The sequence below is a fragment of the Rhinolophus ferrumequinum genome, chromosome 9 (assembly GCF_004115265.2).
Source record: "Rhinolophus ferrumequinum isolate MPI-CBG mRhiFer1 chromosome 9, mRhiFer1_v1.p, whole genome shotgun sequence".
NCBI classification, from domain to species: domain Eukaryota; kingdom Metazoa; phylum Chordata; class Mammalia; order Chiroptera; family Rhinolophidae; genus Rhinolophus; species Rhinolophus ferrumequinum.
In genome coordinates, this window is record NC_046292.1 from 16,059,467 (window position 1) to 16,083,462 (window position 23,996).

Here is a 23,996-nt window from a genome sequence, read left to right on the forward strand (position 1 = left end):
CTGTTTATCCTTTAAGACATCACCTCCTCCAGGAAGTCTTCCCTAATGACCACTACCCCCTAACTCCTAAAATGTATATTACTGCAACTGTCACATCATTTGTAATTATATTTTTATGTGTTTGTGTCTTGTAAGCATCCTTAGGAGGGGGACTATTATTCATTTCCATCAGAAAACTGATAAAAAGTCCCATGTGGCCCTGGGTGGTGCGAAGGAGTGGCCAGTGAGGCTAAGAAGGGAGGGTAAGCCAGTTGTCAGGTTGTAAATGGACTTTCCTGCCAAGCGAAGGGGGAAACTTCATCCTAAGGGCAGAGAGGAACCATCCATTGAGTAGGGGAGCAACATAATTAGAACTGCATTTTAGAAGGATCTCTCTGGGGTAGTGGAGGGCAAGGGTTCCCAAACGTCAGCTGCATTAGAAGCATCTGAAGGGCTTATTAAGACAGATTCTGGGTCCCATCCCGAGTTTCTTCTTCAGAAGGTCTGGGATCGAGCCTGAGAATACGCATTTCTCAGAACTCCCAGGTAATGTTGAAGACCACACTTTAAGAACCACTGATAGAGGATGGGATGGAGAGGAGTGGGTAGCAGCAAGAATATTAAGGAAGCTATTGAAATAGCCCAGGTGAGAGGTGATGGAGGCAGAGCAGGGCAGGTGCTCACATTTCAGATCTGTGTGCTGCCAATTTTTTGGTGTTTTAATGGTGAGAATTCAAGCATGGTAATAGGCCAATGTGGGAAAGAGACGCTGTTTCTGGGGAGAAATTAACAAGTTGGTCAGGAGTCTCCATGCTCGATCTGGGAGGACCAGACCCATACTTCGTAATGACACTCAGAAACCACAACAGACAAGTTGTTTAATGCCCAGTTGTCATAGTACAAGGGGGTTTACATGGCGTTCATCAAGGTAGGACCGAGGGCGAAACCAGGCCGAGGTAAGTGACCTGTACGGAGTCCCAGCACCAGGACCAAATTCCCTCAGGCTCTCTCACCTTCAAGACACATGGGCTACACAGGGCTTCTTCATCCACCCAGGAGCCAGCAGGCTGGCAGGGTTTCTGGTCACTGAGGGTTCTCATGGGAGAACGGAGTCCCGGGATGAGGTGGGGACCTCGGGACACAATGACAAAAACCAGAAGCCTGCTTATGAACAACCCCAAAAGGCTTTCACTCCAAATGCATTAAGCCACACACTGCTCGGATGGCGGACATCCAAACTCTTTCACTAAAAACACTAAACATTGTGCAGCACTGATTCTGAAAACACGTAGGGACTGAAAATAAAGCCCAAACCATCCTAGAGCCAGTTTTACAAGCTTCACAATTACCCCCTTCTTCTCTGCAGCCATGCTAGTCAGACTAGCATTGCAGGGGAGAAGAGACACCACTCTGGTCTAGCTGACACTTTCAACAGAAGGGACAGACCAGTATGCCCCTGGTTTTAAGCAATCTCTTAGAATCTCCAACACTATTCAACAATTTAATGCCACTGGATTCCCTGGAGCCCCTGAGCCCTTGCTACCCCTGGGGACACAGGTAATTTGGGGCTGCTGGTGGGGCTGGGGAATTTCCTAGCAGAAATAATGTACACTGGTTTTTCTTCTGCCCTACATTTAAAGTTTACGTGGCCTCTAAAGGAAATACCCCTCAAAATGCAATCTCAAAGCACTTGATGGAACTTGGGAGGTTTCAAGTGTCACTGGTAAGAAAGAGGCTCAAACTTGTTTTCCACCCCGAGCCTGAGGCTTTGCCTGGGCCAGGCAGAGTGTGGAGTGAACAGAAGTGGGCAGGCACACGTGCGCAGAATACAGGCTATGGGCCCAAGGGTAGCCCCTCCGTCCAACCTTAAGGCTGGGCATTTGGAGAATGAGTTTGAATTCTGGCCAGATTTCACCATTAAACTCATTCCCAATGGGTCCTGCAGGCCTCTTCTCTTTTCTCTGATTTAATTTTAGGAGAAAGCTCTAGACAGAGCCCAAGGCCTGGAAGTTCAATATCTCTGTCCTCAGAGATAGTGAATGGCTAAATGGCAGCCCCACAGAGACCTCAGAACAGCAAAGCCATTTCTAGCCTTACATGCCCCAAACCAGGTTCCACGCAGCACCTCCTTCCCCCACCCAAGGGCCAAGTTGATCCCTTGGTCCTGGGCCCATTGCGCTTCAAAACAGGCTTTTGGTGAGAGCCCCGTGGAACTGCTGAGGAGGGGAGACCAAAGGCATTTCTGTAAATCATACGAAATTAGCCCTGTTTACAGAGCTGGGCACCTGTGACCTGCTGACCATTCCTGAGAGGGCACTAACTCGGAGGCCCAGGAAGTTGAGCAAATGACAAGGCACAACTGACCCCAGCTGGACTTAACTGACATCAGAACCCCACCCTTAAAGAAGCCCACCTCCCAAACTTCAGATGCCAATAGGTCAGCTCAAGAGCAATCGCACAAGGCCAAATTCATATTTTAAACCAACTTAATGCTACAAACTTAAAAAAAAAAAAAAAAGTGCTGTCTAACTGAGCCCCTGAACCCAGCTCCCTGAGGGCAGGTGGTGGGCTTCTCAGACCGCCACCCATGGCTGCCCCTCTCCAGAAGGCACAACCTTGGTTCAGCCCAGAGCTCCCTCATCCCAGGTTAGATGGGGGAAAGCTGACCCCCCACACCCAACTGGGCTACAAGGACAATATGGGATAGTCAAGTCTCTGGGGGGTGGGATGAGGCCAGAAGAACTTCTCAGGACCCCAAGCCTAAAGAGGTACCATGAGCTCATCTCCCCATTAGCTGCCAAAGTCTGGTCTGCAATAAAGTCCCCTCTGTCACCCCTTCAGCATTCCTGTGACAAAAGGAGGCAACATGCCAGCAAGCCGTTGTCACCTCTGTCCCTGGGGGTCTGTATGAGAACTGGGAGGGAAGGGGAAGTCCTTAAAGAATCACCCCTTTCTATAAAGGAGGCAAAAAATATATATATATATTCTCCAGGGGAGACTGATGCCGGCAGTTACCAGAGGGGGCGCGTTCCAGCAGTTGTCTTAATCTCATCTTTCTCTATGGCGCAGCTACCTGCCTCTGCCTCCCAGGTCCTCAGTGTAAATCAGCTTGTCCCAGCAAGAGGCAAACACAGAGGAAAGGTGCCTGCAGCAGCCATTGTAGCCTCTTCCACATGTGTTTCCTCAGGAGCTCTTCCCTGGAGGATCATTTTTTACATTCTACGGTAGGGAAATAAGGAATTCCATAGGGAAGGGGTCTCCGTACCTGGCTGCCTCAGGAGCCTCAGTTCCACCTGCACTGGGATGGCTCCCTGGAACCATCTCTGGGACAGAGGAGACCAGGAATCCAAGGCTGGTGCCTCACCTGCCACTTACTAGAATTAGGAGGCCTAAGTGCGATAAGTGTTCCAGAAGACTAGACAACCCCTCAGAGACCCAGCCCCCACCACTGTGGGGAAATCAAGGAGTTGGCCTGAGTCCCTGAAGCCCCATGGCTGCCCTTGGACAGCAGACAGTGCTCGGCCTGTCTGAGAAGTCTTACTAGAAACTAGAACAATCTCCCTGCTAAAACTCAGGGACGACAACACAAACAAAACTCAAGCTGAAATAAATACAAAGATATTAAGTGCTTCTCGATAAATTGAGGGTCCTAATTATCCCTCAAAAGGCAGTGGCAAGGCCTGTCCCTGAACCTGGTCATCTCGCCTGAGGCCCTTCGCATGAGAGGTCAGAGGTCAAAAGCCTGAATGGGCTTTCCCGGGCCCAGCTTTCATGAGGAAAGACAGGACCAAACCCTGATAAGTTCCTCACCTGCATCCTCCACGAACCCCCTAGACAGCTTCAGCTGGCAGTTGGATAGGAAAGGAGAGGAAGCCCCCCAATACCCTGAGGGCAGCAGGTTGTGTGCAATGTCCCTGTGCAGACAGAGGACCTGTCAGTCTGTCTGTAAGGAGGCAGGGACAGGGAGAGGGCTGCTGGGGGTAGGCAAGGTCACTCAATCAGCAGGTCCCCAAGGTCATAGGAGTCAAAGAGATCACTGATGCCCTCACCCCCATCCAGGCCCCACAGGTAGTCATCCTGGTCCAGGGGCGGAGAGAAGCTGATCAGAGGGGAGCTGCCTGGTAGGACTGGGGACAAGAACTGGTCTTCAGTCTGCTGCAGAAGTGGGTATGGCAGCTCCGGCATGCTGTCAGTAGCCTCCAGAGGAACAAGGGATGGCGGTGGTGACAGGACCTGCTGGGAAGTCAGCGCTGGCGCTGGAGACAAATAAACAAGGGTTATGCCTGGCCCTGGTGCCCAAAAGCCTCTGGTCAGACCTCCGAGAACCAAAACAGCCTTGCAGGTCTCTGGATGACTGGGCACCCTTCTCTTCTCTCTCCCACCCTGTTCCATACCTAATGGGACAGGAACACCCTCCCTCTCCTGGCACCAGCTCTAGCACCACCCTCATTCTCCCACTCTCTCCCCTCTCCTCTGACAGTGGATGGGGTCTCCTGCTCTCAAAACTCACTCTCCACTTCTCCACTCAACCCTACCCCCTTTCACCGCTGAGGATTTTGCCCCTGAAATCACTTTCTTTTTATTGCATCATCAATTCCCCTCATTCTACTAGACCATTCCCATCCACACACAAACTCTAATAACTCCTGTCCCTCACCTCATGACTCTGATTACCAGCCCATTTTACCTCTCCCTTTCATAGTAAAATTTCTCAAGAGTTGCCTCTCTACTTCCCTGCCATTATTCACTTTTCAACCACTCCACCCTGGGGTCTGTCCCCACCATGTCACTGAACCAATGCCAATTTCTAACCCTGAAGGCCCTGGGCCTCCACCCTCAGATTTTTCTCTCCTCTGGTCGCACTCCTCCCCAGGTGCTCTCAGCTGGCCCCATGGCTTTAAATCCCTCTCTAGACCTACTGCTCCCAAGAGGACACTCTGACATGTCCCTGGCCCCCGCTGTGGGCTCCTGCAACATCTCTACTTGGATGTCTAAGCTACTTTAGCACTGAGCATGTCAAAACCAAACTTCTGGTCTTTCCCTAAACCTATGTCCCCTCGCCTTCCCCCACCACAACGAATGAACCGCCACCCACTCAACTGCCTCGGCCAAAAGGCCCACGCGTCACCTGCAATCCTGCCATTTCCCCTGCAGGCAATCCAGCAGCAAGTTCAGTCATCTCCACATCCAAATGAACTCTCTAAGCTGCCCTTTTCTCTTCAGTTCCACTGCTGTGGTCCGGGTCCTACCCTCCTCCTCTCCCACCTAGACCACTGCAGAAGCCTCCTGACCAGTCACCTTGTTTCAACTCTTGCCCCTTGCCATCTGTGCTCTGACATCTGACAGGAAAAGGGCTTAGGATAAAATCCAAGTTCCGACCCGGGCTGAGAAGGCCCTGCATGATTTGGCCCCCACCTACCTTGCTACTCCCTCTCTCATCCTCCTCCCACAGCTCACACTCACCCTCTCTAGCAACACTGGCCATCAGCTATTCTTCAGCACAGAAAGTTCATCTCCATGTAGAAGTGAAAAGGTGATTTTCTACACAGGGACGTGGAATAGGGCACCAAAAATCCCCTACCAAATATATCCTGACACCAGAGTCTCACTGTTTGAGTCATTCCTTAGAGCCTAACCAAGCATCACCTTGAAAATGCAACTGCGATGGTATGCCAGACTGCCTGATCAACCTCGTACTAGCTGTGTAACTGCGGACAAGCAACTTAATGCTCATGAGCCTCCGTTTCCTCACCTCTACAATGGGCATGATTATACCGCCCTCACACGGTTGTTGAGAGGATTATATGGTAAATACAGGTAAAGAACAGCTCGTCTGCAGAAACCCCGCATGGGATCTGCATGCTGCCCTTGTCAATAATCATGGCTCCCATTTCCCAAGGGCTTACCAGGCCTAACTCTGCTCTCAAGGAGAGGTATGTTTCACCGCCTCTGACACTCAAGCGGCAATGTTGTCACCCCTATTTACAGATGGGGAAACTGAGGCTCAAAAAAGGCAATTCAATGTATTTGAATGAAAAAAAACAAACCAAAAAAAAAACCTGAGGGCTGGTCAGATGGCTGTTGGTTAGAGCTAGAGCTCTGAACAACAGGGTTGCTGGTTTGATTCCCACATGGGCGAGTGAGCTGCGCCCTCCACAACTAGATTGAAGACAACGAGCTGCTGGAAGGACGGTCAGATGGCTCAGCTGGTTAGAGCGTGAGCTCTCAACAATAAGGTTGCCGGTGGTGGGCTGTGCCCCCTGCAACTAAAGATTGAAAACGGCGACTGGACTTGGAGCTGAGCTGCGCCCGCCACAACTAGATTGAAGGACAACGACTTGGAGCTGATGGGCCCTGGAGAAACACACTGTTCCCCAATATTCCCCAATAAAACTTTTTAAAAAACCAAACAACCTGAATGATTTTTTAGCACATTGAAGAGGCCCGCAGGTAGTGTAATAAGAGGCCTGGCTTGGGAGTGAGGACATGGGCTCAGATACCAACCCCACCTCACCAGCTGTAGGACCTGGTGCCTCCGTTTTCTCAAAAGGAAAAATAAAGATCTACCTGAGTGGCTGGAAATAGTAAGTGGGATAGCACACATGAAAGCCTCTGCTGCAGGACGGACCTTGCTCTCTCTTGGCGTTTATCACATCCAGAAGATACCTGCTAATTGCTAATGGTAATATCTGTGCCTCCACTGTAGTCTAAGTGGTTCGTGTTCACTTCCATATCTCCAAAGCCACATATACTCCAAGGAGGTGCTCAGTTCACATAAGCTTTTTAAAAAAATCACATTCACGCTGTATAATCTCCTGTAACCCACTCAGGAATCATGAGGGAGTTTGAAGTGTCCCCATTTTAGAGATGTGGGAACAGAGGCCCAGAGGGGTGAAAGCAACTCGCCCACTGTCACCAAGTAGGTGAGGTGCAGACTCACGCCCACATCTCCCAATTTCAACTCCTGTGCCATCAGCTACATTTAGGCTTACCTCAGAATGTCAGCACCTGGAGGGATGTTAGAGTCAAATATTGTTCGAACCCCTCCCATTACAGATAAGGAAAACTGAGGCCCCAAAGGGTTAGCAATTCCCCTGGTGATGCCAGAGCTAAGCTAGAACCTAGGTCCCAAGACTATAGTGGTCTCTTCTTTGGGCATGGCCCCTGGCCCTCAGACCTCAAAATGATGCTGTTTTAGGCCAGAGCATGGAGAGCGTGCATGTGCGTGAGTGCACACCTTCTGGAAAGCTTCCTCCTGCTCTCTTCAACAGAGACAACACTAACAGGCCACGTGGCAAAAGTGGTGAGGGGCAACCATGGCACGAACCTTGGCACAGAGCTGGCTTCTGGGCTGGCCCCACCACCAACTGTTCTGGAAGCCTCTATTCCTTTCAGGCCTCAGACTCTTAATCTGTACAAGTGAGGTGAAAACCTCGCCCTTGCTTACATTATAGGATCCCCACCTCCGCCCAAGGTCTCAAAGGACAACTAAAGTGAAAGTGGTTCTAATTTTGGAGAGCTGTGCATATGTTGACAGTAGAATGAGAAGGCAGATGCAGCAGGAGGAGGGAGAACAGGGTGGGGCACAGGTCTGGAGTGGGAGATAGGCACTGGGAGGTGCCCAGAGAGACAGATGGCTGGTGTAGGGAGAAGCCCTGGTCCCCAGACCACGCCAGGACAGAGGAGAGATCCCTAGAGAAGAGTTGCGAGTCTGGGATCTTGGCCAAGCTCTACCACTAACTTGCTGTGTGACCTCAGGGAAGTCACTGCCCTCTCTGGGCTTCAGTTTTATTCATATGTAAAACGAAGGGTTGAGTTGGATCAGGGGTCAGCAAGCTTTTGTATTTTAGGTTTTGGAGGACACTTACGGTCACACAGTCTCTTTTCTTTTCTTTTTCCTCCTACAACTCTTTAAAAATATGAAAACCATTCTTATTTCATGAACCATATAAAAGCAGGCCACATTTGGTCTGCAGGCAATAGTTTGTCAACCCTTGAGTTAAAGAAATGGAATCCAACCTGTGTTCTGCCTCATGAAGACAACTCTAGGCTAGGAATATGGAAACCAAGGTTCAAGACACAGCTCTGTTGCCTCCCAGCTGGGAGACCTTGGGCAAGTCACATCACCTCTCTGCCTCAGTTTATTAATCTCTAAATTGGGAATAATAAAACCTACCTCAAGAATTGCTGTGAGGAGTAATGTGAAAATGGATGTACCGGGTACAGTCGTGGTTCAAAAAGCCTTAGTTATTATCTCCCAAGAAAGTGTTAAGCCTTCCTCAAAAAACCTATAGTTTCCATTTAATGTGGGCTTATTGAGTGCCAGGAGCTTTGCTGTTAGTCATTGCCATAGAAGCTGCAGTACTACTGATAGTGGCAGTAATAATGACAATAATAGCTAAGAGTTATTGCCAGGCACAGTTCTAAGGCTTTACGTATATTAACTCATTTAATTCTCACAACAACCTATGCAGTAGATACTATTAATTATTATGCCCAACTTACAGATGAGGAAATTGAGGCAAAGAGAGCTTAGCCTGCCAGTGAGACAAAGAATACGCATGTGATTTATAGGGTGTAGAGTACAATGCACACACGTGGGGGAGAACTATACCCCCTGCTGCTGGGTAGGTCAATACCCAAAACAAATGTTGACATGGAAGAGGAAACTAAGGCTGGTTGTTCTCCCCACCTCCTGTCCTCTGGATAGGGGACCTTACCTGGGGGTACCATGGGTTCCAGAATTCCAGGGTTGGTGCTGCTGCTGGGCCAGGTGGAGTCAGGGCTGGGGCTGAGAGTGGAGGTGGAGGGGAGGGGTTCCTTGGCAGGGCTGTCTGGTTCTTGCACCTCCTCCGGGCACAGGTAAACTTCAATGGGCCCTTGCGTGCTCTTCAGATGTAACTTCAGGTTCTCCTGGAGGTAGAGAAACTAGATCATGGCTCTGGACAGCTGGACACATACTCACAGGTCAGTGTGTATGGATGGACACAGGTGGCTCCCACCATCAATGAAAGCAAGCAAGCTTAACTCCTGAGCTGGATGCTGAGGCCTGCCTCATCCAGCCATTGGTGGACATCTGCTGCTTCTGCCTGTCTGGCCCTCAAGCCCCTTCCTTTAGGGAGAATGCCTGGATTTTCCTTTGGGAAATCACTCCTCCCCCCACTGTCAGGTCATGTAGTTGGAGTAGGGAGGGGCCGCACCCTTCCCCAACTCCAATGGGTGAGCTTGGGATGCTGGATGAGAAAGGCAGAGTGACGATGACTGGTTTAGGGTGGCACACGACTCAGGTCAGTCCAATCAGCATCAGGCCCAAGCCCAGGAAATGGAAGCTCCCTTCGCTTTGGGGTGGCTGAGCTGGTATCAGGAAAGCTATCTTTGCTACCACAAGGGGAGCACCCACCTGGGAAGAGAGTCAGCACGGAGAATGGCACAGTGACAGATGGAGTGTGAGGCAGACTTAAGGCCATAACGTGAGCTGCTGTGGCCAGCCTTGCCTGCAGTCTCCAAACCTTCCCCCTGGACCTGTCGCTGAGTTCTCCCCCTTCCCCCTCACTTAAGCCACTGGATTTGTCTTTCTGTTACTTACAACCGAATGTCCTGAGACTTGGCCTCCCCACCCTGCCTCTTCTCTACCACATACCCCCAGCTGAAGGCATGACTGACTACACACATGCCTTTCCTGCCCGCACTCAGGTCTCTGGTCTTGTCATACAGCACCTCCACCTACCCCTACTTCACCTGGCAAAAATCCTATTCAATAATATTGAGAAAAGTTTACACGGTGACAGATGATCTCTACACTTAGTGTGGTGACTACAGTGTAAGGTATATAGTTGTGGAATCATTATATTACACACCTGAAACTAATACAATATTGTAGGGTGGGCCGCTTGGCTCAGTTGTTCAGAGCACAGAGCTCATAACACCAAGGTCTCCGGTTCAATTCCCACATGGGCCAGTGAGCTGTGCCCTCCATAACTAGATTGAAAACAACGACTGCACAACTAGATTGAAAACAAGGAGCTGCTGCTGAGCTGCTGGAGGGCAGCCGGATGGCTCAGTTGGTTAGAGCACGAGCTCTTAACAACAAGGTTGCCAGTTCACTTCCCGCATGGGATGATGGGTTGTGTCCCCTGCAACTAAAGATTGAAAACAGCGACGGGACTTGGAGCTGAGCTGCGCCCTCCACAACTAGATTGAAGGACAACGACTTGGAGCTGATGGGCCCTGGAAAAACACACTGTTCCCCAACATTCCCCGATAAAAAAATTACAAAAAAAACCCCACCTTACAAGAGCCCTGAGATGCGGGAACTATTATTAAATATATACATATATATATATATATGTATATAGATGTGTATATATATGTATTATACCAACTATATTTAAATAATAAATAGTATAATAACAAATAAAATAAAAGACTTAATTTTTAAAAAATTCTATTCATTCTTTAGGACCCAGATTAACTGTCACTTATGGGCTCTTCCTCCAACTCTCCTTTTTCCAGGCCCTCAAAGTACATCTTCAGCCTATAAATCACAGCATCGCCATTTGCTTGGGTCTCTCCCCCACTAGGTTCTGAGCTCCTCCAAGCCGGGGGCAGGGCCTTATTAATCTTAATATTCTTTCATTAAACAAATTATTTCTTGAGCCCTCATGAGGTCCTGGGCTGGGAGTACCACATGAGTGGAACATGCTTTTGTGGAGTTTACACTCTAATAGATGAGGCAGAACATAATCATGTATGGTGGAAAAGCTCAGGTGGTTATCAAGTCTGAGGGTGATCAGGAAAGGCTTCCTGGAGGAGGTGATGTTCAAGTTGAGACCTGTAGGATGAATCGCAGTAAACCAAGCACAGAGATGGAAGAGCATTTCAGCTGGAAGGAACAGCATGTGTGAAGGTCCAATACTGTGGACAAGTTTAGTGTAGTGGGGAAACTACAGGCAGGTCGGTGTGGCTGGAGCAAAGACAGTGAACAGGGACAGCATGCCAGAGGAGGTTGGTGAGGTCAGAGCATGGAAGGTCTCGTAGGGAGTGTTAAGAATTTGGGTCTCTAACCTGGGAGAGGATGCTTAGCATGAAAGGATTATTGTGAGTACTAACACCGCTGTGTGTGGACACACGTGTGTCCGTGTGCAAGAATACAGGGACTGACAGGACACAGAAAGAAACCAGGAATAGAGGTTTTCTCAGGCCAGAACCTGTTGCCCATTGCAGCTTCTGCCATTTTTTTTTTTTAAACTTTTGTTTATTTAAGTGTGTTTTTCCAGGGCCCATCAGCTCCAAGTCAAGTAGTTGTTTCAGTCTAGTTGTGGAGGGCGCAGCTCACAGTGGCCCATGTGGGGAATTGAACCTGCAACCTTGTTGTTAAGAGCAGGGCGCTCTAACCAAATGAGCTAACTGGCCACCCCGCTTCTGCCATTTCTACGCGAGCTCAGAGACCACTGATCTTACTGTGGGCATCAGCATGGACCGGGGAAGCTTGGGGCTGTGCAGTGCCAGGGACAGAGCCCACAGGGCTGCCCAGGACCCTCCAACCTTGCTCCCTACCAAATGCTTCCCCTCTCACCTCGCTCATGCCGAGCACTTCCAGTCTCGTCTGTGGAGGGGCTTTGACAGCAATCACCGTCTGCTCCTTAAAGTTGCTGACAGCACGGAGGTCCTGGTAAGTCACATAGGCCAGTGTAGGGGCAGGAAAGTCAAGAGAAGTGACTGGTCAAAATTCACACCCCCGGCCCGCCAGGCAGAACTCCAACCCACCTCTCCTAACCCCCGAACATCTCTTTCTCACTCTCTATATAGCTTAGAAATAACCAAAATCTGTAACCCGTTCTTTTAATATCATTAGCTACCTTGGGTCCCTTTAGAAAGCAAATGGGGGTATAAATTATATTTTTAAATGATGCTTTTGTCAGTTTTTTTATATAAAGACTTCATCTCTCGAACTAGATGATTAGTTCTGAGAAAGCAGGGAGGCATGTCTTATTTCTTTAAATTTCTCACAATGCCTAGGATCCTTGAAGAAAATACAAGATCATATCCAAAAACCCGTTCGATTGTGAAATCATTTTGGAAAAATGTATGAAAAGCCTTAGCAAAGTCCATGCTCTGTGACCTCATCATTTCAATCCTAGGAATCTGACTGAGGGAAATAAGTCAAAAAATAGGGAAATGTTCTATACACAAAGGCATTCATCGTTTTGTTGTTTTATAAAAGCAGAAACCTAGAATCAATCTAAATGTCTGTTGTAGGCCTATCAACAAACAAGAGTGCAGTCTGGGTAGGAAATTCTCAAACCATTTTAAATATGAGGTTAAACCCTATGAGATGCTGTTTTTATAGATTTTTAAAAAATGGTCCAATATCAACAATTTCATGTAGATCCACCAAATAGTTAGGAAGGATTTGTAACAACAAAAAACGTCTATGTGATATACTACGTGCAGAAAAGCAGGATATAAAATGTTATGTACAGCAGTCACGCACTAGATTTAAATAACACATACCCTGTGTACAGTTAAAGAACAATGGCTACTAAGGTGGCAGCTATTTCTTTCTTTTCTCCACTTTCCAGATTTAAAGAAATGTACTTGTCTTGCTTTTATGAGAAAGTTAACCTCAATAGAGTCGAGAGGAAAAGCCACTGAGAAAGGAAAGAACAGATATGCCAGAACCTAAAGCTGAGTTAGTCCCTCCTGGGCCGTATGACATCAACTCTGAATGGATATGAGTACGTAACGGGCCCCAGGTCCCCGACCCCTTCTCCCAATTGAAGAGGATATCTCTTGTTGGCCTTTTCCTCAGTCAGGTGCTGGAAGTTCAGAGAGCAGCTCTCGATGAGCTGGTCCAAGGCCTGCTCCTTGCTCATCAGCTCCTTCAGCTCCTGCCCCAGCTGCTGCTGCTTCCCAGGCCGGGTGGGATCTTCAAACATTCCCTTGCTTCTGGGAACAGAACATCCCCCAGTGTCAGTCTCAGCCCACACTCAGGAACCCCACCCCCAGGGCTGCTGTGCAGAGCTGCACTCATGGTGCAAACCCCGGAGGAGGCCATTCACATGTTCTACGATGGTGCTCCTGGGCTGTGCAAATCAGCGGTCCTGTCCAGCTCCTAGGGAGCTGCCAGGGATTGAAACTTGAGGTTTGGGGGTTGAGCTAGGTGAAAGAAACCAGGGAGTAACTCCACTTTTGGGGGCTTTCAACTCTGTACACCCTATGCCCTACCATCCCCCAAACAGCAGGAAGCTGGAATGACCTCAGTCCTGACGCCCCTGCCTGGGTTCTCTTAGAGTTCATGCCAGGGGCTGCAGGGCTGCTATTTAAGACCTTGTAGAAGTGAGGAGAGGAGCCTGGAGTACTCATATCCGAACTGGAAGGACTCTGGGTTATTACCGCCCAGCTAGAAGAGGGGAATCTTGGGATCCCTGACTCAAAAGTATGGAGTCCTCTCAGGCCTTTACACAGCCTAGAAATCATTCTCCACCCTTTCCTCCTCCGCCAAGCTTTCCTACTATTACTCCAGCATATACACCTGCTCTTCCAACCTGCTCTTAAATACATTGGCTCCGCCCCCAGCATGTAAGCCTATTGGATGTTGCTCTGGGTCCACCCCCAGCACTTGTGGCCATTGGATGTTGCTCTCAGCCCCACCCCTGACATGCACACCCACTGGGTATTGCCCCTGGCTGTGCCCCCTGCATGTGTACCCATTGGTGCCAGCAGCCCCAGCCCAGGCACTCACACCCACTGGATGTTGTTCTTGGCCTTCTTGCGGATGAGCTGGATGCCCTCCAGCACGTTGGTGATGTCATAGATGCGCCGCTTCTGCACATCCAGTACCTCAGCAGCCCAGTTCAGGTCCAGGACCCCATCCTTGGACTCTCTCAGCAGGTAAATGAACTTCTTGGTGAGCAGCCCCAGCGACGTGTCATACCGAGACTTCTCCCCAGGGGACTTAGGAGCTGAGGAGGAAAGGGGCCCAGTCACCGCTCAGAAAGGGTCAGCCAGTGAACCTCCTCCATTGACCTGGACCCATTAAGTACCACCCTTCACATAAGCACCCACTTTCCAGTTAAAGCACTGTGAGGCAGGGGGGTCATTCATCACCATTGTCCAAACAGGGAACCTGATACCTAAAAAGGGAAAGTGATGTGCTTAAGGTCTCAGTCAAAGGGCAGTGTCAGGGCTGGAAACCAAGTGTCCTAACTCCTGGGTCAGAAGAACTTGCCGCCACAGCTTAGGGCCACCACCATCACCACCAATAATAATAAATGCCTCCTGTGTGTAGGTCATTGTTTTAAACACTTTCCCATATAAAACAAGTTTAATCCTTACAACACACTGTAAGTTTGGGGTATAACCATCTCCATTTTATAGAGGATAATACTGAGGCACAGACAGATTAAGTAACTTGCTCAGCTCACTCAGCTAGAAAGTGGCAAAGCGGGGATTTAAATCCAGACAGTCTGGCTCCAGAGTCTTCCTTCTTAACCATTACCCTATCCTGCCAGTTATTGCAGGAATTTGGAATTAGGGTAGGGAGGGAATGATGACCTTGGCTTTGAGAACATTTTTATAGACTTGCCTTTTCTTTTCATGTGTAGCCTAATGGTTATCTGAAAGGAGTCTATCCTATAATATCAAATGGGGCAGATTCATGAAAAAGGTCCCTTTCTTAATGAAGCTGGTGTCACAAGACCACATCTCAGCTGTAGCATCTTAAACCACAAGAGGACTTTTGCAATCGAATGCAATCGAGTATATGACTTGCAAGTCATATAGCAAGTTAGTGGCCAAACTAGTTTAGGAAACTGAGTTTTAGAAAGTCTCAGATTCCTCTAGAAGGGGACTTTAGACTAGCTTAACATACAGATGACTGGTATTTGGCACACCGGCTGTTTTTTTCAACTTTTGCATCCATGACAGATATTACTAATTGATCAGTGCACTTAGGATTCTTTGATTAAGAGCTTTGGGCAGCCTCTACCAATCAATTGGAAAGGAAACTTTTTTGCTATTCCTGATCTAGCTGTACTTCATTTTAAAGATGACACAACTGGGCAGCTGGTTGGCTCAGTTGGTTAGAGAGCAGTGCTCATAACACCAAGGTCACCGGTTCAATTCCCACATGGGCCAGTGAGCTGTGCCCTCCGCAACTAGATTGAAAACAACAACTTGACTTGGAGCTGAGCTGCGCACTGCACAAGTAGATTAAAAACAACGACTTGACTTGGAGTTGATAGGTTCCTGGAAAAACACACTGTTCCCCAACATTCCCTAATAAAAATTGAACAAGAAAAAAAAAAGATGACACAACTAATGTTCACAGAAAAGGAGTGGCTAGTCAGGTCAGAGCACAGCCCTGCCCAGACCCCCAAATTCCTGACTGTCATGCTTCCCACCAGTCATATACCTTCTTCATTAGGTTTCTCACCTCCCAAATTAGCTTTCCTCCTCTTCCCTAACACAGGTGCTGAAACTCCTGCCCAGAGACCAGGATATTAACTGAAAATATGAAGAGGTGGAAATTTGTTGCAACTTAGCTTTAGAAAGTCACCACCTAGGCAGCCTCTGGATCTTAAAAACTCTGAGGTAGCATGGATTGGATTAATCCAAGCTTCACTTCCCTATGAATCACTTATTTAGCTGTCTGCATATGGGAGAAAGACCTTGCTCTTCTCTGAGCTGGATTCTCTCTTTTAGAAAAGGTCAGATTGAACAAAATGTAAATCTTTTTTAAACTAGTAAGCTCCCAAATAAATCGTTGGTCATCACAAGAGCTGTGTATGGTGCGAGAAAAGCAGTACAAGACTAGGTTCCAGTCTTGGCTCTACTAACTAGCAGTGTGACCTTGGGCAAGCCGCTCAAGCTCTGAGTCTTAAGGTGCCTCATCAGTGAAAGGGGTAATCCTACCTACCTGGCAGGGTCCAGTGAGAGAACACACAGGAAACTGTTTTATAAACCGGGAAGTGTGCTACAAATATTACTTCTGATGATTTGGGCAGGGCTGCTGCCCTCTGCCCCTGCCACCCCACCCCCGGTATCCTGAGCCCGCCCCTAGATGTCCCATCAGCACAGCTTACTTTGGGGGCTGGGAAGGCCATCCACTCTAATGCACTTCCCCTTGGGAGTCTGAAATTCCAGGACTGCAGGCCTCCCGATTCCCTCCAGGTCCAGCTTCCTTTTGGCCTTGGAGAGGGGAAGAGAAGCAGAGTTTGAGAAGCATTCCTCCTTCAGCCTTTCCCCAATCTGGGGCCAAAGCACTGAAGCCACCAGCAGCCACCTGTTGCCTCAGTTTACCACCAGTCCTGGTGAAACATCACTGTACTTGGTACGGAAATAGCAGTGACCTGAAAGGTGAGCTTTCAGGGGAAGGAAGTCCTATTTTCTGAGAGACACACGACATTCCCATCCTCTGAGGCCCAGGCACTTGAGACCCTACCAAAGTCAGTCTGGCCTAGAGCTCAGGGTTCCTTAATCACAGGCCCCAAGGCCACTTTCACATCTGCCCCCTCCCTCCCCCACCATACACAGAGGATGATGCAGGGAGGAAGGAATGGGTGGGGCCTAAACCACATCAGGCTGGGGAGAACCCCCCCCCCAGAAGCAGCTGGCCCAGCCAGACTGGGTGCCCATCACAGCTCCACAGCTGGCGCTTATCAGGGTGGGGCTGGGCATCCGCCCAGGCCCAGGGGACTTCCTGGATCGGTGCCACACCCCAGGGAGGTGCCAACTTCGGGAAGCAGTGCAAACATCCCTCACCCCCATGCTTGGGCTCTAGCTCAAGGGCCTCAGGACCTCCTGAATAGACTTCATTTGCCATTCTTTCTTTGCAGAGAGGAGCAGACAATGAGTCCTTCCCCAGTGTCTTAAGGACAAGCAGCTGACTTCCCCCTGCTCCCCCTCCTTGTTCCCGCCAAGCTTGGGAAACACCTGCTGGGGAAATCAAACCGCAGACCCATCTGCTCCTCTCCACCCCACTGCCACCCAGCCCCAATTAGGCCCAGAAGCTGCACTGGCCCGGATGGGGCCTCTCTCCTGGCTAGGGCTGGGCAGGGACAGGGCTAGGGCACTGGGTCACTGGGGTCAGAGACCTGGGTTTGCATCTCCCAGCTCCTTCACAGACTCACTGTGACTTGGGGAAATGCTCCACAGCTAGGAGCCTCAGTTTCCTCTTCTATAAAATGGGGCAGAAAATACCTCCATCAAGGGTCCATTGTAAAGATTCAAAGAGATAACTTCTGTAAAGTGCTCAGCCTATGGTTTAGCACACAGTAGCTGTTCAGGAAATGCAGAGTCCCTTTCCTAAAATCCAATTTCTGCCTCTTTCTTGACACATCCTTCTGGGGGTCGCTGAGCCCATTTTCTTCCTCTCCTCTTTCCCCAGTCATACAGTCACCCCTACCCTGGTTCGGACAGAGACGCCTATTTTAACCTTTGGAGGTGAGGTCATGCTCGACAGGGCTGAGACTTCTAACCGCTGCTGAGCACAGCTGGGCTGACAGGTGTGGGAAATGATGACAGTTCTTCCTGCTGCCGGCTCCCCTCTGTACTGCCCTCCACACCTCCTCCAGGAAGTCTTCCTGGGCTGATTTGAGGAGCCCTGCTACTTGGTTTGAGGAACCTGGATATGATGCTTCTCTCTTCCACACCTACCCAGACTTGGACATAATCCAAACACCTCCTTACTCGTTCCTCTTGAAGTCTTTCTGGAATATTCCTTTTCTAACCTCCCAGCTGGTAACTTCCCAGATTCTAGGGAAGGTGACCTGCTCTAGCCCCATCTTATCTCTAGAGAAAGACCCAATCATTCACTGAGAACTTCCACATGTCCTGGGCCAACCTCCAACATTCATCATCTCACTGAAATCTTCCCAACACCACTAATCCCCATTTTACGGTTGAAGTAACTGAGACTTGGTGAGCCCCGAGGCCTTTATCAATCCTGACGGAGGTTATTTATTGATCCCAGAATCCTTCATTCCTCAAAAGGAACACCAAGGGCAGGAAGAATAAGGGAAGTCAGGCTGAGTTCTGAAGCAGAGGTGGGGCAACCCAGAATCCCCCCGACCCCATCTATCTCTCCCACCCGACAGGAGCCAGCCCCTCCTGAGTTCACAGAACACACCAAGAAAACCTCACGACCTACAGAGCGGGCAGAAGGAGGGGAGAACCTTGAACAGAGGACCTGTGCTGGGCCTGTCACATGCTCATCAGTCCTGCAACATCAGAACTGGCAATCGCTCTTGGCAGACAAGAAGCGGAGACTCAGAGAGGTTAAGCCATGTGCCCAACGTCACACAAAGGGCAGAGCCAGACTTTGAACCCAGGTCTATCTGATTCCAAAGCCATGTACCAGGCTGCCTCAGCTCCATCCACACACATTGCCCCAGAATTTGCTGGAATTTGAGTCAAGTCCTGGCTATACCCATCTGCCCCCATCACTTTACGTAGTACACACACCAGCCCCCCGCTTCCCTCACTCTCCCTCACCCTTACCCAAGTCCCTAAATGTTCTCCCACCCAAGAACATCTCTGACATCTTTGGGCACTGCGCAGAGAAAAATCAGCTCATGGATGGGCCTCAGCATGCAAACAGAAGTGGTAGAGGACAAGGATCAAGTGACAGGAGGATGAGGACCCAGGAGAGGCTGAGCAAAAGCCTTGGCGGCAGACCCACCTGGGTGCCTATCTCGCCCCCCTACCCCGCTTCTTAGCTGGGTGAGTCAGGCAAGTCAGATGACCTCTTGAGCCTCACCTGTAAAATGGGGATAATCTGCTCAGCCTCTGCTGAGGATTCAGTGAGACAGTGCCAAAGGCTGTCACTTAAATGTCAGGGACATTAGCAAGGGGAAAGTTCAGAGGTAAGCTGAAAAGAGGGGGTGTCCAGTTTAGCTCTAAACTGGACCATCTGAGGCAGCCCCTTTGGCCGTTTCCTAAGGACCTGGTTAAGATTCAAGGCCACCCGGCCAACCCCAGGGGCCAAGGGCAGAGCTCCTTCCTCAGGTAGCACCAGAAGCGGGAGATTCAGAGCCCACCAGACAAACCCACTGCAGGCAGCAAGATGAGGAAGCCGGGGCTTGGAGGAAGGGAAGTGACTTGCCCAAGGTCACACAGGGAGTGGAGCCAGGCCGCCCCTAAGCCCCAAGTCCTAAATGAGACAATGGGGGTATGAGCAAGTGTAAGGTGTTGAGAGCCTCGCTTCCAGATCCCCGATCTGTTGCTGGGTAGCCTAGGATTCACTGCCTTGCCTCTCTGAGCCTACATTTCCTCATCCGACCCGCCTTGTAGGATTGTTTATTAAAGTGTTCATTTTCTTTCATGATTCTCAGAGAAAATTTGGAAAATACAAATTAAAAGGAAAGGAGAACTGTGCAGAATCCCACCCTCTCACAGGTTCCTGCAGGTATGAAACACAATGATGCAGTGTGCCTGGCCAGAGTAGGAAACCAACAGACGAGCTTCTCAAGCTTTCTTCAGAGAATGGTGGAAAGAACACTCGACAGAGGTGAGGCGACCTGGGCTCTGGCCTTCATTCTGCCATTGAACTTGGTTGCCATCCATGGGCAGTGCCTGAGGTCCCTTTAAACAGCAGCTTGCTGACAAATCCTGTTCACCCTGCACTTTGCAGCTTGGCCACAAAGCAAGTGGCCACACCCAGGGTTGGGTTTGGAGCTGCTCCAGGTCACACCCTGGTAAATGAGTAAGCAGGGGGCCAAGGCCTGTCCATGGGGCTGGGAGCACCAGGCATCTGGAGACTGACAGGAGAGGGGGCTCTGGGCCTGGTAGGCCTTTAGGGTGGTCAAGATACAAGGAGACTCTCCCACCTCTTGGCTTGTGACTTCGACAAGTGACTTCACGTCTCTGCTCAGTTTCCTCATCTGTAAGATGCCCCATGCCAAGCATCTTGACCAAGATAACAAACGTGAAGAGTGCCAAGCACTGCCTGGCACACGAGTGACATTCAGTAAGAGAGAGCCATTCTTGCTGTGAACACTGAGCCCCTCAGGGAGGGAGGTACAAACAGATGCACTTGGGCTCCTCTGGAAGGGAAGCAGTTCAAAACCACAGCTGTTACTGAAACTCTGCCTGGGTGCCTGAAAGCAGCTGGCCAGAGGAGACTCGGCCAGTCACTGGGCCCCTTTCTGGGGGGTACCTCGCTTCTACGTCTGGCAGTACTGGGGAAAGGCAAGGCTACAGAGAAGAGACCAATGATCACCCGCCTGTATGACAGGTCACGTTCCCTCTCTGAGCCTCCATTTCTCCCTGCAACATGGAGCTACTAATGCCATCTACTTCACAGGGTTCAAAACTGTTTTAGGCTTGAAGACGCTGAACACAAGACAGATACCCAGTTATCCTCGGCTGCCTGACCTGTAAAATGGGGAGATACCTCTTCTGCCTCCTTCCTCCTACCGTGTTTCCCCGAAAATAAGACCTAGCCGGAAAATCAGCTCTAATGCGTCTTTTGGAGCAAAAATCAATACAAGACCCATTATTATATTATATTATGTTATATTACATTACGTTATATTATATTATATAAGACCCGGTCTTATAGTAAAATAAGACCGGGTCTTATATTAATTTTTGCTCCAAAAGACTCATTAGAGCTGATTGTCTGGCTAGGTCCTGTTTTCGGGGAAACACCATAGCTGGAAATAATTTGCAGCAAGAGACTCTGGGAAAGCTGAAGCCTTGAACATGGGCGAAGCATGATTCCAGTAGCAAGGAGTAGGTGCTCTGCCTACATCCAGAAATGGCTAGTGGGGGGAGGTCTGTGCCCGTTGACTGACACAAGTCTGACCAGATGCCTCTAGGGGGTGGTCACCACTCAAGACTAAGGAAACCTGAAACACTCCCATCACCTCTCCCTGGATCCTGCTTCCATAATCCAGGACCTGGAGCTGGAAGTGATCTGAAATGAGTTAGCCCCACAGCTACCTCATGCACACACACATTTTCAAGAAAAAGAAACTGAAGCCCAGACCGGGGCCAACACTTGTCCAAAGACACACAGTGAATTAGTGGCAGTTAAGACCAGAAACCAGGCTCTCCAACCACCACCCCCACGCCCCTAGGGCTTTTCCCACTGCACCCCCACCCTCTGGTTTAGATTCTCTTGGGCTCCATCCAGGAATTCCACTCCCACAAAACACACCCTGTGCCTAGTGCCACCACAATTTGGGCCCTCCCCGGCAACAGGCCTGGGGGCTTGAGGAGGGAAGTCAATCTGAACAGGAACACCAGGGGGCTGCCCCCAACTTGCACCTGCTACTGGCTTTCCAGGAGGAAAGACTAGGCCAGGGGAGGACCCAGGGCCCATAATTGGGAAGGAGTTAGCTGGATAGAAAATTTGGAGTCTGTCAAAGTCAGACTGGACCTGAGAGACCACCCCCCATTTTAAAGTGCCCACAGTGTCTCCAGGCCTAGCTCTGTGCCAGCACAATAGCAGGTGCCCAATCCTGGTTTCTGAGCCAAACAATGAATGAAGAATGAATGGATGACAGTAAAGTTGGCTCCCTGGACTTCCCCCAAGGTCACACGGTTTCGTGGGGGTAGTGGGTTAGGTCTCCACACTCCCAATCCAATGGATGAAGTTGTTTCATCCCAAGTCTGAAAATGAAGGGCTCTTCTACTCAGATATTGGGGTGATGGGTTGTTCTGAAAGCTGAAAGTTTTGCTTCTCCCTCCCCAAACTTGACCCGCTTCACTCAAACTGGGTCCCAGGCGCCCCTCCCTCCTTTCCCACACCAGGAAAGCATAGGGGGAAGCGGTAGGTGGGTGGGGGGTCCCCAGAATTACCGGCAGCCGGCCAGCCGGCGCGCATCGCACAGCTTGGCCCTCCGGTCGGTGCGGGGTGGCGTCGAGACAGGTGCCGGGCGCCGCAGTGGGAGGCACAATCTGCGGGTACAGCGGGGTGTAGTAGGTAGTGGTGACGGGGTAGAGCTGGGGGCTGCCGAGGCAGGGCGGCCACAGCTCTGTGGGGCTCATCGCGGGCAGCCCCTTCAGGGGCGGCCCAGCGGCCGGAGCCAGGGCCCGGGGCCCTCGCAGCATGGCAAGTCCAGCGCCCCCTCCCCTGGCGCGCCTGCCTGCACCTGCGGGCTCCGGATCCTGCCGCGGCTCACACGGCCGGCGGCATGGAGCGGAGGCCGGGGTAAGCCGCCAATGGGCGCCTGCGGGGCAAGGCCGGACCCTCCCCTCCTGGCCCGCGGCCGAACCGAGCAGCGCTTGGAGATCCCCGCTTAGAGATCGCCCGGCGGCTGCGGCGGCCGCACAGCCAGGGGCTGCCCCACCCCAAGGCTGGCGGAGACCCGGGACAGCCCGACGGCCCTGAAGGCCTCGGCGCCTGGGGTCCGGCCTGCTCCGAGGAGGGGTCTCTGGGGTGCCTGCGGGCTCCACGGAAACGCAATGCGCTCTGACTCGGGAAGAGAGAGCGATTGCACCCACTCTCTCTCGCCTCGCTCTTTAATCCCCGAGCTTTTCTCTGCCTTCTTCTTTTTTTTTTTTTTTTTTTTTTTTAGCGCCAAACTGCGTGCCGCGAAATTCGGATCTCCCGCGGAAAATGCCGCCCTTCCGTTGGTCGCTGCAACAAGCATAGGCTCCACCCCCCGGAAAGGACCTGTCCCCAGGCGGCGATTGCAACACAAGCTTTGCTGCTTAAAGGGGCCGCCACACTTGCTGTCGCTCAGGAAACAGACGGGGGTGGGGGTGGGGGTAGGGGTGGGGATGGGGGTTCACGTACTATCCTGAGGCAGCGGAGCAGTGCGGAGCGCGCTGGGGAATGGGCCTGAATTCCCTGGCGGGAAGAGGGGAAGGGCATTTTGGTACCCCCGCCTGACCGGAACTCAGATCCAGCAGTACATTATCCAGGCCGCAGGGCCCTTTATTAGTTGGCAAGATTGCTTAGCTAGCTTATATGCATTTCTTTTTAAATTAAAGTTTATTGGGTGACAATGGTGAGTAAAGTTACATAGGTTTCAAGTGTACAATTCTGTAATACATCATCTATATATCACATTGTGTGTTCACTACCCAGAGTCAGTTCTCCTTGCGTATATGCATTTCTATCCCCCCCCCCCGCCCCCGCCCCCAACTCAATGAAAGCCCTGAACCTGTTCTCTCTCTTGGCACAAAGGCAAAGGGCAGAACCTAACATTTATACCTCTTCATGGGGGAAAACTAATATCTATTGAGCGCCTACAGTATGCTCAGCACCCTGCTATGATTACATGTGTTTAATTTAATCCAACAATCGGGAAGAGGAATGAGGATCTTCGTGGAGAAGATGCAGAGTCTGAGAAGCTAGGTAACTTGCCTCAGCTCACACAGAGAGATGTGCTGATTTGGGAACTGGCAATCCAATCTGGGACAGGCCAGCTCCTGAGTCCTTGTTTGTTCCAGTAAAAGATTCCTCCCCAACTCTCCCAAGCTGTGGTCTGCCCCTTGTAGGCATGGATAGGGGAGTGGGTGAGGGTCCAGAGTGCAGAGTTCTGTCTGGTTCACAGTTGTATTCCCAGAGACCAACACTCAGTAAATATTTGAATATCTCCAGGTTTCTCCTGAACAATCCTTTTGTCACAGAGCCTTTATCCCTCTTTAAAAACCTTCGTTATTGATAATCCACTTACATTCATTTTTCTCTCCAGTTTAGAGAGAACTGAGGCTCACTTTGGCTAGTGCTGCTAGAAATTGCTGTTAAATTCCAGGTCTGCTGATTCCTACCTGGTACTGTGTGATTTTTTTTTTAAATGTCTGAGCCTGGTATTTAAAGCCTTTCAGAATCAGTCCCCAGCTTAAGACCTGGTCCTCATCCTCAGATAGTGAGGCTGAGGTGGCAATAATGCATAGTGATTAAAAACCCAGATTTTGTAGCAGCCTTTGCTTTAAACCCAGGCCCTATCACTCTCATTAGTCGTGTGACCCCAGGCAAGTTTTATAAACTCATTCCTAATAACACCCACCTCCTTGGATTCTGGGGAAATATAATGAGATAATGTATGTAAAGCTCTCAG

General features: G+C 50.2%; 1 protein-coding gene across 3 annotated transcripts; it reads right to left on the minus strand.

Moving 5' to 3' along the window:
- Positions 1-840: 840 nt before the first annotated feature.
- E2F2 (E2F transcription factor 2) lies at positions 841-22,425 on the minus strand. Of its 3 annotated transcripts, none has more exons than XM_033114650.1 (7): positions 21,787-22,425; positions 16,065-16,170; positions 13,730-13,943; positions 12,769-12,927; positions 11,555-11,669; positions 8,700-8,892; positions 841-4,235 (listed from the first exon to the last, which is right to left on the minus strand). In XM_033114650.1, the coding sequence occupies exons 1-7, from the start codon at positions 22,036-22,038 to the stop codon at positions 3,970-3,972; spliced, it is 1,305 nt and encodes a 434-aa protein (XP_032970541.1). In that variant the 5' UTR covers positions 22,039-22,425; the 3' UTR covers positions 841-3,969. The 3 variants fall into 3 exon arrangements, with proteins under 3 accessions (XP_032970541.1, XP_032970540.1, XP_032970539.1); XM_033114649.1 differs by having other exon boundaries at positions 12,769-12,924; positions 13,724-13,943; XM_033114648.1 differs by having other exon boundaries at positions 13,724-13,943.
- Between the last annotated feature and the right edge of the window lie 1,571 nt (positions 22,426-23,996).

Excerpts from the sequence above, each read along its gene's own strand:
- E2F2 (XM_033114648.1), bottom strand. The coding sequence starts at position 22,038 with ATGCTGCGAGGGCCCCGGGCCCTGGCTCCGGCCGCTGGGCCGCCCCTG. Across the intron at positions 16,171-21,786 it reads CGCCGGCTGGCCGGCTGCCG|GCCAAAAGGAAGCTGGACCT; the intron begins GTAATTCTGGGG and ends CCCCTCTCCAAG. Across the intron at positions 12,928-13,723 it reads AAGAACAACATCCAGTGGGT|AAGCAAGGGAATGTTTGAAG; the intron begins GTGAGTGCCTGG and ends TTCTGTTCCCAG.